Source organism: Artemia sp. Qi Xiang Cuo, chromosome 14 (assembly GCF_049724085.1).
Source record: "Artemia sp. Qi Xiang Cuo chromosome 14, ASM4972408v1, whole genome shotgun sequence".
Classification (NCBI taxonomy): Eukaryota; Metazoa; Arthropoda; class Branchiopoda; order Anostraca; family Artemiidae; genus Artemia; species Artemia sp. Qi Xiang Cuo.
The window spans coordinates 57,651,324-57,669,849 of NC_142807.1; the positions used below are offsets into that span (position 1 = coordinate 57,651,324).

The window sequence follows — 18,526 nt, forward strand, 5'->3', positions numbered from 1 at the left end:
ATATATCATTCATGAAATTCATTGCAAGAATAATGCCCAGTCTCTTCTTATCCGTATAAGCATCCAACAATCAATATTTCAAAAGGGCAACCAGAATAAAGTAAATCCTGGGGCATTCTTTGAAAAAAAAAATTTCAGTGCGTTCTTTACGTTATTATAGACTGTGCGAGTGAAACCTCTTTTGATATTGTGTTAATTAATCAAAATAGGAATTACTTGGCCGTGAAATTCATCGCAGTAGCAAATTACTATTATCTCAGTCTCCATATTGGCTCTCATCCACCAATTTCTAAAACGATAAATGAATTAAGTCGGTCTAGATGAAATCTTCCAAAAAATAAGGAAGGAAAATGGAAACCCTGCTTGCCTCAATAACTATAAAACATTTCTTTTCTTACTCTGAAAGCGTTGTCTATTTGACTATTTAGCAGCTTGTTGAGTTGTGTTTGGGTTGATTGTAACTGTCGTTAGGTTGTTAGGTTGCAGCTGTCGTTAGGTTGTGTGTTGTGTTGTTAGGTTGTGGGACATTCGATTTGAGCGAGACATCTTTTTGGACCTGCAATTTCATTGGCAAGGCAAGCAAAACACCGTATCCCAGTAGAGAAAATTTTGTAATATACTATCAGTCGCAGAAAACTACTATTATGTACTTTCCACGCTATTAGAACATTAAAGGGGTATTCAAACGAGCTGAGCTGTGGATTGACTAGATGTAGAAACGATTATAGTCCTGACTCGATGTTAAACGAGCAAGTGCTCAGTCGGTTTAAAATCAAGCTATGTTTGGAATCGAAAAAAAAAACTAAGTTCAGGTATTTAAAAAAACATTGTTAATGCGGTGTGAAAATGCGATGAGTCCTGACTCAATTTAAAACAGAAGCCAAGAACTTATTCAGTACAGAAACAAGTTGGGTCCTGACTTAGTGCAAATACAAGCACTCTATATTAATAATTAAATAAAAAAACAAGTTTTTTCAACTGAAAGTAAGGATAAATATTAAAACTTAAAACTAACAAAATTATTATGTATATAAGGGGGGTTTCCCCCTCCTAAACACCTCGCTCTTCATGCTAAAGTTTTCGGCACTTTAAAAAAGGCTACTTATTTATATTAAACGACCTTTGTGTTGCAGGATTCGTTTTTAATGAATTAGGACAAAATGTAAACTTTAGCGAAAAGAGCGAGGTGTTGCGGAGGAGGCAACCCCCCTCATATACATAATAATTTTTGTTCGTTTAAGTTTTAATGTTGCTCCTTACTTTCAGTTGAATAAACTTTTTTTTATTTAATTTCTGAACGTTAAAAAAAAAAAAAACACTAGGACATCTGGCTCCACCTCCACGGAAATATTCTCTGGATAATTCAAAGGTTACTTATTGTTCATATTAAACGACCCTTGTGTTGCAGGATTCCTTTTTAGTGAATTAGGACAAAATGTAAACTTTAGTGAAAAGAGCAAGGTGTTGCGGAGGAGGCAACCCCCCTCATATACATAATAATTTTTGTTCGTTTAAGTTTTAATGTTGCTCCTTACTTTCAGTGGAATAAAATTTTTTTTATTTAATTTCTGAACGTTTTTTTTTTCAAAAAAAAAAACACTAGGACATCTGGCTCCACCTCCACGGAAATATTCTCTGGATAATTCAATCCTGGTGAAAATTTGCCCCGGACAATTACCCTTAACATCTTCATGCGTAAAATTGAATAGGTAAAGCGAAAGCAAGACATATAAAGCAATTTTGTATAGGAATTATGGAGAATACCCGCAGTGTAAATTTTCCCCTGAAAATTTCACCCCCTAAAAACCTCCCTCTCCATGAAAAATTCTCCCCGTGTAAAATCCCCACAGCAGAAAATTTGTCCTCCCCTCCCCACCCGAAGAATGTATGAATACTTCCCAATAACTAATACTATACGTAAACAATGAAAAATTTTAGTAACTTAAAAATCTTTCCCCAGGGACTGTGGGGGATCATGTAATCTCCAAAGACATAGTTATTGGGCCTTTCTACTATACTGAACAAAATAGCTATCTAAAAATTTTGATCGGCCGATTTAGGGAAAAAAGTGGCGTGAGCGGGGTCTAGTTACCTTCCAATTTTTTGGTCACTTAAAAAGGGCACTAGAGCTTTTTATTTCCGTTAGAATGAGTCCTCTCCCGGAGTTCTGGGCCCACTGGTTCGATACGATCACCCCGGAAAAAAATACAACAAATTAACAAACAAATAAACACGCATCCGTGATCTTTCTTCTGGCAAAAATTATAATTTCCACATTTTTGCAGATTAGAGCTTGAAACATTTACAATAAGGTGTTTTGATGTGCTGAATCTGATGTTGTGATTTTCATGAAAATTCTGGGACTTTTAGGGGGCCTTTTCCCCTTGTTTTCGAAAATCAGATTAATTTTCTCAGGCCCGTAGCTTCTGATGAGTGAGACTAAACTTAATGAATCTTGTATATTTGAAATCAGCATAATAAGCCAATTCTTTTGATATATCTATTGGTATCAAAATTCCATTTTTTAGAGTGTCAATTACTACTGAGCCGAGTCACTCCTTACTTAAAGTTCGTTACCACGAACTGTTTGAAAATACCCTTGGTTGGAGACGTACACAGGAATAGTATTGCGAGGTAAAAGTTTCAACAAGTTTATGCTAAAACGACTGGTGCTAATGGCAATCGAAAATCTCTAAAAGGAGTTTTGATGACAATATATAACAGTTCGTGGTATCGAACTGTAAGTAATGAGTGACCCGGCCCAATAGTAACCGAAACTCTTAAATACGGAATTTTAATAACAATAGATACATTAGTAGAATTGACTTGTTTTGCGGATTCCAAATATAAAACAATTATCAAGTTTATTTTTACCCCTCAAAAGCCACGAGCCTGAGGAAACTTACGCCCATTTAAAAAAAAGGGGGGAAAACTCCCAAAAAGTAAAGGGATCTAAATAAAATTCACACCACAAGATTCATCATATCAGAGAGCCCTACTCTGGAGGTTTCAAGCTCCTATCTACAAAAATAGTTCGCCAGACTATATCACTGATGTATGTTTATCTTTTATTTATTTGTTTCCCCATTGGTTGCCGTACAAAACCAATAATCGAGAAAAAAGATCGAGAGAGGGCTCATTCGAACGGAAATTAAAGTTGTAAAGCCCAAATGGGCAAAGAGATTAATATTATATATATATATATATATATATATATATATATATATATATATATATATATATATATATATATATATATATATATATATATATATATATATATATATATATATATATATATATATATATATATATATATATATATATATATATATATATATATATATATATATATATATATATATATAGCCTACTATCTTTATGTTTGAGCATTAGTTGTATAAGTATGTGTGTATGTATGTTCTCGAAAAGAGGCTCCATATTTTTTCGGGAAAATAAGTATCTTGGGATATTCTCGCATTAAAAAACGATCTAGATAGGTCTGAGAAAAATCGTTAAGAGCCTTAATTTTGGTTTTTGCAAATGTCGTGATTTACTATTTTAGTACATCATAAAAGCATTTCTTACGACATCATATATGGCATCATATAAGTATTTTTTTTTTTTATGTCATGCATAGCATTGTTGCATGTCATGCATGTCATGCATTGTTGGGTTTCCAACACAACAGCTATTTATATAATATAATGTCTGTTGGAAGGCCCAAAAAACTAAAATTTGCAGTTGCAGTTACTGTAAATGATGATTCTTTGGAACCAACACCTGAACTATCAAACGTGATAAGATGGGAAATTCGATAGCCTGTACCATCAATTGTGACAATATCAATAAGGACAGCTAAAGCAGAGGACATTACTAAATTGTCTGAAGTAATCAAAATCCAAAAACGTGTCAAAATGACAATGAAGAGCAAAGACACGGACGGTTCGAACAATTAGTTTATGAGGGGAGTAAGCTGAAGAAAGGGAGCGAAATATAGGTATATATTATTGAAAAGAGAAGACATTACAGGAGTTTTTCGACATTTATTTCTGGCAAGAGAGACATCCTGATTATAGTGCAATAACAAGATAAGTTCCGAATTTGTCCATTAAGCTAACAAGCCAACAAGTAACAACAGCAACAAGCTAAGGGGTGATTCAGTGCAGCTATAAGCTAAAGTGTGACTCCTTGCCCGATTCTAACAATCCAAGTCCAAGCTGCAGAATTTTGGTGAAGATACGTAAAAAATGCTGCAATTCACCTTAAAGGGCTTTGAATCAAAACATTGAAGTCGCCTTCAACAGGGGAAAAAACCGTAGACTTTCTGGGGTATTGATTCTCCCCTTCATAGTTTTCCGTTTTGCTCTTTTAACAAGTTTGTCAGGTAATGGCATAGGCAAAATTAATTCTTTCGTGAAATATATTGCTTCGAAACATCATTCACCTCCAAATCCCTACATTGACAGACATCCACCAAATAGTACAACCGGTAATTAACATAAGTCAATCGTTGTGTATCCTATTGAAATCAGACGAAGAATTTCCTTGCCCTAATGATAGCTGGTAAAACTTATGACTTTTTTAACATGATGCCTAAATCAGGCTAAGCAGTCGTAATTTTGATTTGGGATTAGGTTCATGGGTAATATGTGAGAGAGAAACAGGGAAGTCTTAGACAAAAGTGAAACTCCAAGAGATAAATATTCTCAAACCGACAGTCAGGGAGTGTATTATCTTATATAATGTTTGCTTGTAGTTACTTATAAATGCTTAATCATATCATTTAGGTAATTCCCTTTTAATTTTTTATTATTGCACCTTTTAGACTCAAACTCTATTCAATTAGTCACAGAAAACTAAATTTTGCACAAAAATGCACGTTTTAGGACTTACAGGTTGAATGCTACTAGGCAGCTAAATTAAAGAAATCGATACATTTTAAAGTTTGTAACATAAAATTCCAGTAAATTTCAGGGTGGAGAAAAGGGAGAAAAGAGAAAAGGGTAGCCTTCAAAAAAAAAAGAAAAAAGAATTTGACTTGTAATTATAAGCGACCAATTAAGCTACTTTTACATACATGTCTATGAATTTTATGAGTCTTATGGCCAAAAGTATACATTATGCCTGATTTTCAATCCTGATACTTTGTTTATGTATAGTTTGGTAAGAAGTTTAGAAATTGACACCAGAGTTGCTTGTCCATTTGACATGCACAATTCCAAGATATTTGGAGAAACTGAATGTGTGACTTAACCACATTTCTATTGAACTGCAAAAGGCTTTACATTTAGGTGACCATGATATTTAATTAACAGAATTAGATATGAGTTCAGAGTCGATATTTATGCGATAGTGGCTCCAGAATATTTCAATCTGGTAAATGACAATTAATTAAATATAAAGTGCTATTTAAATGCAATCCTTTTCCACTCTGGTTTGCCCCGAGGTTATGTTCTGTGTATATTCGTTATATACAGATGCTTTAATGCATTCCCTGTCCACTCTGGAATGCCACAAGGTACTGTTATATGTATATTTGTTATATGTATATTCGTTATCCGAATACATTCCAGGTCCACTCTGGATTGCCCCAAGGTACTGTTTATGTATATTTTTGTTTCTGGCAATGAACCCCTTAATCTGTTTTTAGTGAATGATGTGAATAAACTATTTTTTATTGAAATTAGTGAATAATCAATATATTCTAGAGATTTGACACATTCGAATCCAATGTAACGCTGTTGAAAGACTTGAAGCTGTAGCTGAGGAAACTTGTGCTTTACACAGGTATGAAAGGAGATTCTACTTACTCTGCCTCTCTTACCGTTAAATTTCATCTGCAGGTAATATCCAAAATACCTTCATTTTTGAGCATTTAACTTACTTGATACAAAAGTAGGGATAAAAAAAATATCTATGGCAGAAACTCAAGAAACACTTAGAGCACGGGGAGGCTTCCGGACCCAGTGGGAGAACTTAGGACGACAGGCCCTTCGGGAGAAAGTAAGCAATAGCAAGATCTACTAGTGCCAGACAGGATGGAATATTGTATGGTTCCCGCTGAAAGTATTTCCATCCCTTACTGATTACTGTTCTAATCCCTGACTTTTAAAGGAATAAACCTCAAAGGCATTCATGTACGCAGAGATCTTTGAAGGTTGGCTTTATTTTTCAATACAGCAAAACTGGTCATTTACTTGTAATTTATGTTATATCAAACTATGATATTTTAGTGGGAGGTGGTCTGGTTAGAAGTCTGTTCCAGTTCAGTGTTTTCCTGACCTCTGTTATGAAGCCTATAGCTTTTTTTTATTGAATTTGGGTTTCATTTTCCTACAATTGTGAATCATCCTAGTTTGATAATTACAGGAACAAGCCTTAAAAAAAAATAACCGGTTTTTCACGAAAAAGCATTCCCCCTTGTAACATTTCTGGAAGAGGCTTTTATTTGCTTAATTACTTAAATTTTTACTTTTCTCTTCTTAATATAGGATACATAATGCGATTTTTTTTATCTCATAGGTTTTGTAATTTTTCGCTTTTAGCAATTTCTTATCTTCTTTCTCGTGAAATTTTTTCGAGCAAATAATTATAATAATAGTTTGTTCTATGCCCGCTTTACAACAAGAGAAGAAATAAACGGAGTAAAGAAAGGAAAAAGACACTCATCTAAAGGTACAAATATATACACTAACTATTTACATGACAAGACGAGTTAACGGCGAATCAGCAAGGAATTGCACGCTGCTGCAGCTAGCTCTTGTTTCAATTTCACGAATTTTTGTCACTGGATCGATGATCCCGTAACGGCTACTGACGTAACTATTCGAGAACAGGGTTGCCAACTGCCGACGTGAAAAAAGAGTGTAAATAAGGCCAAAAAAGAGTGCAAGTTGTTAAAAGCGTGTGCAAGTCAAAAAATTTGCGCGCGCGCAGCTGGCGCCACGCGCGCAGCCCCTTTCACTGTTCTCACCATTCTTACGCCATTCACACATAATTATCAGTTATCATTCGATTGACAACTATATTATCTTTGAATTTTTTAATTGTATTTAAAATAAAGTTAAGAAATCAACCTCTAAATAATAAGTTAGACAATGATTATCATTCTTTTTTTAGCTTAAAAGGTAATGCTCTGCTTGAAATTTGAGGGTGTTTATTTTGATTGCTTAAATCTTTAACTGAACTATAGTTGACTGCATCCATTGTTTAGTTGAAGTTTTATCTCCATTTTATCCAAACGTTTTGAAAGGAACATAAGAGGTCCAAGTAACTAGTCGTGAACCATAGCTGACTGAGCAGAAACAAAAATGGAAGCAGAAACAAAAAGGATTTATCATCCTTCAAAACAGCACACAAAATTGCGTGTTTATTGCATTTTTATTTGCGTTTTATCACATTCTGCCTCAGTGTCACCCAGCAAATTCGGAAACCACTGAAGAAGATGCACAAGAGTGTCCACATTTCCAGATAAGGCAACATTTGGACTTAAGCATTTGAGATTTTCCAACGTTAGGTCATTGTAGTCAATCCATTTGCTCATTTGTTAGCACAATTCCAAAAAAAAAATCACACAGCTCATCTGGATGCTGTGAACCTGCTGAGCACTCAATATACCAGTGTTTTGCAGCTTCTCATGGGGCACAGTGCATTTGGTCCCAACTTTATACAATCAAGTGCAAGAAAATGAGCTGGGCTCAACCGAACTTTAAATCGATCTTGTACGCGCCCTATTGCTTCCTATTTGACAAAGCACTTGAGGAGCGACAGATACGTTTGTTGTGACCTTTCCAAAAGCCTGTGAATCCGTGTACCCTCAGCTTGAAACTCTTTGTTTAGTGCATTGATTTTTTGTAAGACAAATGAAAAAAAAATACTAAGTAACTTTCACAGATGAATCAGGCATAAAAGCAAAAATTTCATTTGCCTTTTCTTTGGCTCCTCTATCTCCAACGGAGTCACCTTCTCCATGGTTGGTAAAGAATAAAAGAGCGGTTTCCACTGCTCAAGGATCCGTTCAATGGAAGCTTCAAGGGTGAGCCATGGCGTACTTGAAGTCTGCAAAAGCTTATGGTTTTCCACATGACAGAAATTTTGGTAGATCCTTAGTTCATCCTGTCTTTTTGGGCTATTTGCCACACACAAATAAAAATGTTAATTCCATCTGGCAACTTCTTAGCTGCAAATGCAGAACAGAGAGCAACGGAATGGCTAGTGCAGCCTAGCACAGGCAAATCTGGCACATATTCTTTTAACAGTACACCATGAACTTTTTGATGCCCATTATTAACACTGGGATTGTCAAAGGCATTCACTATTAAATTTTACAAAGGTATTCCTAGACTTTCCAAATATCTAAGTATTAGACACTTCTGGCAAAAGCCCCATAAAGTCTTCTCGCACTATATCTTTGGAGTCTTTGTACTTTGCTAAAAGGACGAAGACCTTCTACCAAGATTTATCGGTAGATTCGTCAACTATTAAAGAGATATGAGCTTCTTTCAGTTCACAAGAAAGCACACCTCTTTCAACAGGGGCAATGACGCCCCTGTCTAATTATCCCACTAGTTTTAGTTCTGCCCTGATTGAAGCTTCTGCAAAGTTCTGAAACTCCAAAAGTATTTTTCAGGACTGGGATTAAAGTGTCCATTTTTGTAATGGGAATGTCTTCCAAGACGACCCTAGACGTAAGCTTCAAGCTGGCTTCAATTATAGACTCAGCATGTTGTTTTTTGTGAAAGTCTTCATACTGTAGCATTGATGTCTGATTGTTCTGAACCCTGCTCTTGTGGAAGTTTGTTCTAAGATGGCGCCTCACGTTTGCCACACATCCGATTATGTCTTTATAACACACTTTACAGTAAGCTAAGTCCTGGTATCGTTTAAAAAACGATCAAAAATTAAATAAAAGCAAATTTTCTCAACTGAAAGTAAGAAGCAACATTAAAACTTCAACCGAACAAAAATTGCAACGTATATGAAGGAGGTTGTTTGCTCCTCAACACCTTACTCTTTACGCCAAATTTTGAATTTTGTCCCAATTCTTTAAAAAAATACTCCTGAAACACAAGGGTCGTTTAAGTAGAACAATAAGAAGCTTTTTTAAAATTACTAAAAAACTTTAGCGTGAAGAGCGAGGTGTTGGGGGGGGGGTGATCCTCTTCAAATACGTGGCAATTTCTGTTCGTTTAAATCTTTAAAGTTGCTCCTTACTTTCAGTTTAAAAAACTTCCTGTTTTTTTTAATAGTGTTAAAAACTAAGGCTGAAATGAGTATGCAAAAAAGTAGAAAGGCTTGGACAGAAATACTAGGCACCTTTTTTTTCCTTGAACAAGATTACCCTTGTACAAGATAATCCTTGTGAAAGATTACTTGCTTACTGTATAAGCTCTCGGGAATGTTAAAAGGGGTGATTAGCCTATTCTACAATTAGCTTTGCTTAAAATTAAGAATATAAGCACTTAGTATTTCTGCCAAGCTTTGTCCATAAGCAAAGCTTGGCAAAGACAAAGATGTTTTAAACTCAGTCCTACTTAAAATTCAGCAAGCAAAATGGATGTGAATGATTTTAGTATCTGGCCACAGTTTGCCCCCTCCCTCAACTGAATTTTGATTCTTCAAAAATCTTAGTAAACCTAATATAGGCCCGCACAATTATAGCATCCATAGAATATGATCATTATTTAGTATACCGGTCTTTTTGGTACTATATTGCTCATTCTTTGGTAAATATTGAGCAGTTCATATTATTGACCTATGATTAAAGTGAACATACCACTCGATGCCTTTTTTTATATTCTTTCCAAATGTACTAATAGTATTTGGTGTAAATTCACTTTACTCCCAACCCCTACGGTATATATTTACTCATTACGGAGAGGGGCTTGTAAAGTTCATTTCTGATGCAAAGGAATGTTAAATTTGGACTCAGGGTGCCATTCTGACTATAGAGGTAAATTTGAAATTTACCCTATCCCCACCCTAATGTGCAAGTATATACCCTGAATCGGTATATTTGGGTGGGGTGAAGTGAATTTGCGCCAAAAACGATTATTAGATTCGGAAAGAGCATAAGAAAAGGCATCGAGTGGTATGTTCACTTTATTCGTAGGTCAAAATTGTGAACTGCTCAATATTTGCCCATTGTTCATTGTCATTTTCAATTGGCTCGAATGTTTTTGGCCCTGGATTCATTTCTGAAAGTGTCATTCAACTGCTTTCCAAGATAGCAAGAAGTGTCTAAAGTCTAAACTACAATTTTAGGCTACCCTATATTTTCCTAATTTACCCTTTTATATCATTTTGATAGTATGGGTCCCATCCAAAGCAAATTCTTGGACCCCTGGGTGGAAAGATAAGATTTTTATTCCAGATAAAACGGCTATCACAAGAAGATATGGGTCATTCACGCTTTAAAATGGCGCACAGGCCTAAATTCTTTACAGAATTTTATCAGTTTGAGAGTAGACTTTGAAAAGTTTTATTTTAATTGTTGCTTCTACATCGCTTTACTTCATGTTTCATACTCACTTTTCCAATTCCATGAAGAACAATTGTGCCCAACAGCTTTCAAATTCCTTCTATAAAACTTGATTTGAATTTACCACGTTTTCACTGCTTATCTATGCTTTGATCTACTTCTTGTTAAATTGCTGAAAAAACGATAAAGACGCCTGGGGGACAGTCCAGGTATAGATAAAAGAGATCATAACCGCTAGCTGCTCTGTTTTTTGCACTTAAATAGTTTAATTTTAATTTCTTATTTCACTTAATTCTTTTTCTATCATCATTTCATAAAAGTGCGCAAAAAAGAGTACAAAGAGCAAATAATGGGCAAAAAGAGTGCAAATCCGGTCCGTGGTGTGAAAGAGTGTAATGAAAAAAAAAGTGTATTTCACACAAAAAGTGTGCAAGTTGGCAACCCTGTTCGAGAACCATAAAGGTAAACGCAACAGAAATTTTGCCAGCTTGTAATGGGTTCGCAGCTGTCTTTTTTGGGTAAATTTTAGTAACTCCCAAAGCGGTGATACATATAAGATAGAAGGCACAACTACGGCGTTAAATATTCTGGCGAGGGTAAGTTTATTAATACTATTTCTCGGGCTTACTGCTTTTCCGTAACCTTTCGTAAGAGACCGAGATACAATATCTTTCCTAAGCCCGGTGGTCGATCTTATCGTTGAACCATAATCAATTCCGAGGTACCGCAGGCTATTCGATTCATTAATGTCCAAACCTTCAATATAATGCAAACTGAAAATTTGCAGAGGTAATTTCTTAATGTTTGTTAAAAATTATCATCAGTAGGAGAAATCATAGATATGAAATGTAACAAAGAAACAAATTTGACATATTTGATACATTACGAATTTATCGACTAATATTAGGGTAAAAAAAAGAAAAAAATACTTGACACATATAATTTCTGTCTATTTCCGTTTAAAGTGATTTTTGTTTTCATTTAATTCTTAATCTGCAGCAGCTTTGATAATTTAGATGGATATAATATAAATTTATAACATATATATATATATATATATATATATATATATATATATATATATATATATATATATATATATATATATATATATATATATATATATATATATATATATATATATATATATATATATATATATATATATATATATATATATATATATATATATATATATATATATATATATATATATATATATATATATATATATATCTGTGTGTGTATGTGTTTCGGTAAAAATAATTTTGTTTTTGGATCTCCAAGAGACGATAAAAAGCCATTTTGTCATAAATGGCTTTTTATCGTTATAAATGGCTCACAATTTCAATCAAAAAATCTCAGATTTCATAAATATTTGTGCAAGAGAGGAAATGATACATAACATATTAAAAAAAGAAAGTCTCGAAGTATCTTAAAAACAAGATAGATACTGAAAAACAGATCGATCAGTCCACTGTGATTACTTCAGAGCGAAACAATTAAAAAAAAAAATCCTAAAATATAACACAGCCCCCTCTACTGTGATGGAACAGTAGACCAATCTTTAGCAGAAAATATGTGGCACAGGGTTTAGTCCCAGCTGCCTTAGGGCAGATCCAATGACCTTTGTAGTACAGAAGCGACATTTATGGATGGATAAAAAACGCAGTACAGCAGAAAATTTTGCCCTCACTTGCGTCCTTTTTTGGAAGAGTCATTGATCAACTATTCAAGTAAAAATTAGATTGGGTACCTGAGCAAGCTGTTTTTCATCTGGCCATTGCTGTGAGTGGTTCATAACAAGTTGGGAAGATGCCAAAGTTATCGTTGATTCAGGAAAGTTTTTTAAAGGAATTACTCTTGGTCCTTCTTCTTCAAGCACTACTTGCCCACTCACTTCCCTTATAAGTCCCTCGGGAAGACAAGAGGTTTTCTCAACAATATGCTCTGATGTGTAAGTTTTCCTGAAATAACAATAAAAAAGAAGAAATAAGAGGATAGAGCTTACTCATATTATAGTCACCAGCAAGGAAAGGGTAAGGAAAGAGTGTATATATTATATGAAGAAGCACAATTTTAGGCAATACTACGACGAGTACTACACCAAACAAAAAACTGCAGCACCAATCCCCTAAAGGCAAACACGGCTACACACGCTCCTCATCCATTCAAATCTATTCAAAGCCTCCCTCTTTAAACCCTCCCAGGAAGTTCCCATTTCCTTTTAATCTTTCTTTATGACATCCTCCCACCCGAGATGACGACGACCTGCTTTCCGTTTAGCCCTAGACGGTTGGCAGAAAAGGACAATCTTCGGTAATCTGTCATCCTTCATCCGCAAAATGTTCCCTAGCCACCTCAACCTTTCTTTCATTATAGCCCCAGATAGCGGTACTGAACCATATTTTTCGTACAGCCTACTGGTTGAAATATGGTCAGTCAGCCAGGTACCCAGAACAATCCAAAAGCGATTTCTCTGGAAAACATCTAGCAAATCTTCGTCCGCTTTTCAGAGCGTCCATGCTTTAGAGCCATATTTGATCATTGTCATCACTGTAGCTTCCAATGTTCTTATCTTGGTTTGCAAACTTATCCTCCTATTCTTCCAAATTTTTTCAACTGTGAAAAAACACCCTGAAACTTGGCTATTATACTTTTAACATCTTCACTGCTCCCACCGTCCTTACTAATAATGCTACCAAGGTAAGTGAAGCTGTCCACCTGATCAATCTTTTCATTACCCAACGGTACCTTTTCATCTTCACTTATTCCTAGCCTTAGTGACTTAGTCTTCTAAACATTAATTTTCAAACCTATTCTAGCACCCTGAACTCGCAAAACCTCAAAAAGTTCATTCATTTTGCTCACACTTTCATCTAGGATGCTTAAATCATCAGCATAATCTAAGTTATGGAGACTTTTTCCTCCCCGTTTGATTAAGTGGTTTCCCATTTCTTTTCCTGTTCTCCTTAAGACAAAGCCCATGAAAATAATCCATATAAAGGGGGATAGATCACAACCCTCTTTCACTCATGATTTAGTACAAAACCAGCAGGTAACCTCATTTCCTAGCAGTGTTATTCTCGTACATAGCACTAATCACTTTAACGTATTTATCTGGTATACCATACAAGTATAAAACCTTTGCGAAAGCTCTTCTATCAACAGAATCAAACTCTTGCTCATAATCTATAAAACTGAGGACCAAAGGTGTTTGACAACTCAGGACTTCTCAATTATTAACCTAAGAGTGAAAATTTGGTCAACCTTTTCTAAAACCGCACTGTTCTTCTCTTAAAACTTTGTCAGCAGCAATGCACCTCGGCAGGGTCCCTGCCGAGGAATGGGAAAGGAGTAACTCTGTGACGTCACCTCTTTCGAAAGGTGGGGGGAGCAATCTACATTGAATCTATTGGCAATGTTTTCAAAAGTGTATCCACGATATTATTCTGCTTTGTTCCAATTAATATATCAATAAATTGAGTATAAGCATTTGAGTCACATCAACAAAGCTTCATACAATAGTCCAATGGGGGAGAATCAGTCCTCATTATATTGTCAAGTGTTCCCCCAGAGAATATCCTTCGTTGAAGAGATAACTCGAGAAAATCATCATCCAATCAATCAATCAATCAATTTATTAATACTAAAAAAAACCAATACAATTACAAACTTAAAATTTATATACGCCCAAGAAGCTAAGCTTGTAAAGGGCCAACAAAACAAATAAGACACTATTATAAAGCACATAAAAAAAATATACAACCAAAAAAAAAAAATACAAAAAAAAAAAAATAAATAAATTGGATAAGAGACATTTATGAAAATAGAAGAATTAATAGGAGAAAATAGGAGAATTATTTGAAATATATTGAATGAAAAAAAAAAAGACATATAAATGTGGATGGAATGCAAAAAAAAAAGAAGAAGAAAGGGGGAAAATACTATACTGGAAATACCCAGCGAGAAAGTGCCTTTGCAGAAAGAGATAGAAGGACATCAGAAGGGATAGAGTTCCATAGTAAAATAGATTGATAAACAGGAGACCTGTGACCTGCTGTCGATGATCGCTTAGGTAAAATGAACCTGCGATAAGAGCTACGTAAAAAAGAAGAGTACCTACCTGAGGCTGACAGAAAGAAAACTGCTGCAGAGATGGTGGAAGTGTACCTAGAAAGGCAGAATGTGCTAAAAAAAGGTAAATTTTACCCACAATACGATCCAGCGGAGCTATTCCAGTATCATTATAAAGATCAGAGGAAGGGTAAAAACGAGGTAGAAGAAAAGTAGCCTTCACTGCCCTATTTTGGGCCCTTTGAAGTGAGCAGAGAAGAGATTTATTAGTACTACCCCAGACAGAACAGCAATAAGAAAGGTAAGGAAAAAAAAAGCATAATAAAGAGAAAGCATAACATTTGGGGGAAGAAATGAGTTAACCCTGTATAACATATTAAAGATTGGCGGAGGACAAGGGAACGGGTATGAGTTATATGGGGTTTAAAAGAAAGAAAACAGTCAAGATACACACCAAGAAATTTCACTATAGTAGCTTGCGGTATAATATCATTCCCATAAGTCAGGATGGTTTGTTCCCTTGCGTCTCTCATACGATAAGGGGTTCTAAAGTGTACAATGGCACTTTTTTGGCTGTTAATAGTCATACCATTTGACCAGCACCAATCTTTTACTTTATCAAGAAGACCTTGAGCTAGGGAAATGGCAGATGGCAGGTCCACTGCAGCAATGAAAAAGTTACTGTCATCAGCAAAAAGTATAGGGTGCACAAGGGGATGAAGACCATCAACAAGATCATTAATATAAGTTAAAAACAAAAGTGGTCCAAGCACAGAGCCCTGTGGGACACCTTTCACAATAGGCAAGGAAGAGGAAGAAGTACCATTAACCGAAACATACTGATATCTTCCTGAGAGGTAAGACCTAAACCATTCAAGTGGGACTCCATGCACTCCAAATGAAGATAATTTAGACAAAAGAACAGAGTGAATGACCATATCAAATGCCTTTGAAAAGTCAAGAAATAGACCCAAAACACACAAGCCCTTGTCAAGATTAACACGCACAAACTCTGTTGCATCTGAAAGTCCATGCAAGGTAGAAAAACTCGGACGAAAGCCATACTGATGGTTAGTTATGAGAGAATTACCTGCAGTCGTATTAGTACTAAATACAAATGAAGAGAGTCTACAAAACACTACTTTTTCAACAACCTTAGAAATTACAGGAAGGAGAGAAACAGGTATATAGTTTGCAACTAAAGATGAATCACCTTTTTTAAACAAAGGTACAACATTACCAACCTTGAATGAATGAGGAAAAACACCAGAAGAAAGAGAGAGGTTACTTATGTGTGAGATGGGGTTAGAAACAAACTGACCAATTTTTTTTAAGAACATTACAGCTCAAACCAAAACTATCAACTGAACGGCAACTTGAAAGCTGAGAAATAATGTTAGAAATTTCAGTATCACTGCATGGAAAAAAGGAAAAATGACTTTTCTGCTAAGGGAAAACTACTTACTCTGCTGTAGGGTGGATTAGGAACTTAAGGAAGTGAGGTGAAATACGTATTGAAGGCACTTGCTGAAGAATTTTTGTCCACGAAAGATCCATCAGCTTTCCTGTAGCAACAAGGGGGGGGACTGTTTGAGTTTCTTGCGGGAAAGAGCTTCATTAACTACAGTCCAAACCTTTCGCAAATTACCCTTACACTCATTAATTCGAAGCGAAAAATAGAGCTTTTTGGCTGCACGTACTAAAGAAGTAAGCACATTTTTATAAAGTTTATACTTCAAAAGATCATCCTGCGTCTTACTTTTACATGCAGCCTTGAACAGAGATGCCTTCATATGTGTAGCATTGATCAGACCTCTAGACATTCATGGACATTTGGGTTTAGAATTCCTTGGCCTCTTTCTAAGAGGAAAATGCTTATCCAACAGAGCTCCCATACGACACAAAAATAAATTCGTTGCACAATCAACATCATTAGCTTCAAGAACACTAGACCAATCATTACTCTGAAGACTATGTATTAAATGAGAAATTTCTTTATCTGTGGAAGTTCTAAAAGAAGACTCACCCAGCTCATCCACAGCAATCTCAGTTTGAGGCACAAAAAGTGAAACATAAATAGGGAAGTGATCAGAAAGATCAGTGAAAACAAGACCAGAAGTAAACTTTAAATTAGAAGAATGAGAAATGAAAATATTGTCTATTAAAGTGGCAGAATTTCTAGTAAGGTCAACACGAGAAGGAAAAAAAATTGAAGGAAGTAGACCAGCAGAAGAAAGCACATCAAAGAGATGGTCACGTTCATCACTTGATCCAATATTTAACATATTACAATTAAAATCTCCCAAAACACAAATACAGTTTTTAGAGAAAGACCCCACACAAGAAAGTTGATCAAGCAAATCGCAGAAAAAATGTGTTGGAAAAGGAAGGGGCTTATAAAACAAACAAACAGTGTCACATGCAAACTGGCTTTTCAGATCAATAACAAGAGAATAAACTGTCCTTCTATTTGACACTACTGATGTAAACAAGGATTCAAGGTCAGACCTTCTTCTAAACTCAATATCAGAATTTATAAATAAAGAAATACCTCCTGAGCACTTTGTTACCATTCTGGGGATATGGACAGCAATATAACGATGCATATCATAGGCTGTAAAATTTTCACAATCAGATAACCATGTTTCTGTTAAACCAATTACATCAAAAGGGCAAGAATTATCAGACCACAAATACGATTTCAGACTATCCCGCTTATCTTTTATCCCATGCACATTCAAACAAAATACATTGAAACTACTATTTAAAGACATTGAGGGTATAATTTTATCACAATAATCAATAGTAGCGTGATAATTACAGCTAGAATTAACCATAGATTCAAGTAGAGGGTCAAGCGTGTGAGTCTCTTGTTTACCAGCCCTACTTGGTTGATCAAAAATAACTGAATTAAGAATAGAAGAATTCAAAAGAAAAGAGAAATCACCCATAATTATCACAAATAATAAATATACACATAGAAATATAAGTGGGATGGCACAAATTATCCAAAGTATTGGACCAAAGTATAATGTGACACCGGTTGCTATTACATGAGCTGCAAGTGTGCTGGACTGACAAAAAAATAATAGAAGTTAGGCTACATGAAGGTGAGAGGATCACAAAAAATGAAGGTGAGCATAATGAGATGTGAGTAAAATGAAAGTAGAATCAAATTATTGGCCCAATTTATAATGTGGGAACAGAAAATTATGTAAGCTGTAACTGACATGAGAAAGAAAAAAAAAAAAAATAAATAAAAAAAATATAATAGTAGTCAGCCTACCTGAAGGTGATAGGATCACAGACAAATATAAATGAATATCAATGGAATGACACATATTATTCCAAATATTAGCCCAAAGTATACTATGGGTAGTAAAAAATTATGAGAGCTGCATATATACTGACATGACAAAAATTTGATAGAATTCAGGGTACACAAGGGTGATAGCATCAAAAAATAAGATAAAGAAATATCAATGTGATTGCATATATTATTCAAAATATTGGCCAAAAATATAATATGGGACCAGTCAAAATTATGCAAGTTGCATGTGTGTTGACATGAAAAAAATATGATAGAATTCAGGTTACAGGAAGGTGATAGGATCACTAACCCAGATAAGGAAATAATAGTGGCATGGCACATAATCATCAAAATATTGGCTCTAAGTATAATGTGGAACTAGTCAAGATTATATGAGCTGCAATTATGCTGAAATGACAAAAATATGAAAGAAATCAGCCTGCAAAAAGGTGATAGGATCACAAACAAACATAAAAAAACAAATAAATAAATAACAGTGGGATAACATATATTATTCATAATATTTGCCCAAAATGCAGTATAGGACCAGTGAAAATTATATGAGATGCAAGTGTGCTGACATGACAAAAACATTATAGAAGCCAAGCTACATGATGGTGAAAGGATCATAAACAAACATAAAGAAAAATCAGTGG

General features: G+C 34.9%; 1 protein-coding gene across 1 annotated transcript in view; it reads right to left on the reverse strand.

Annotated features, from left to right (window-relative positions):
• LOC148944688 (protein SSUH2 homolog) overlaps window positions 1–18,526 on the reverse strand; it is a 265,586-nt gene that overhangs the window by 14,671 nt on the left and 232,389 nt on the right. Inside the window, exon 6 of the mRNA XM_089100140.1 lies at window positions 12,240–12,450. Within this exon, the coding sequence (XP_088956266.1) occupies window positions 12,240–12,450 (211 nt within the window). The remainder of the gene's footprint in view (window positions 1–12,239; window positions 12,451–18,526) is intronic.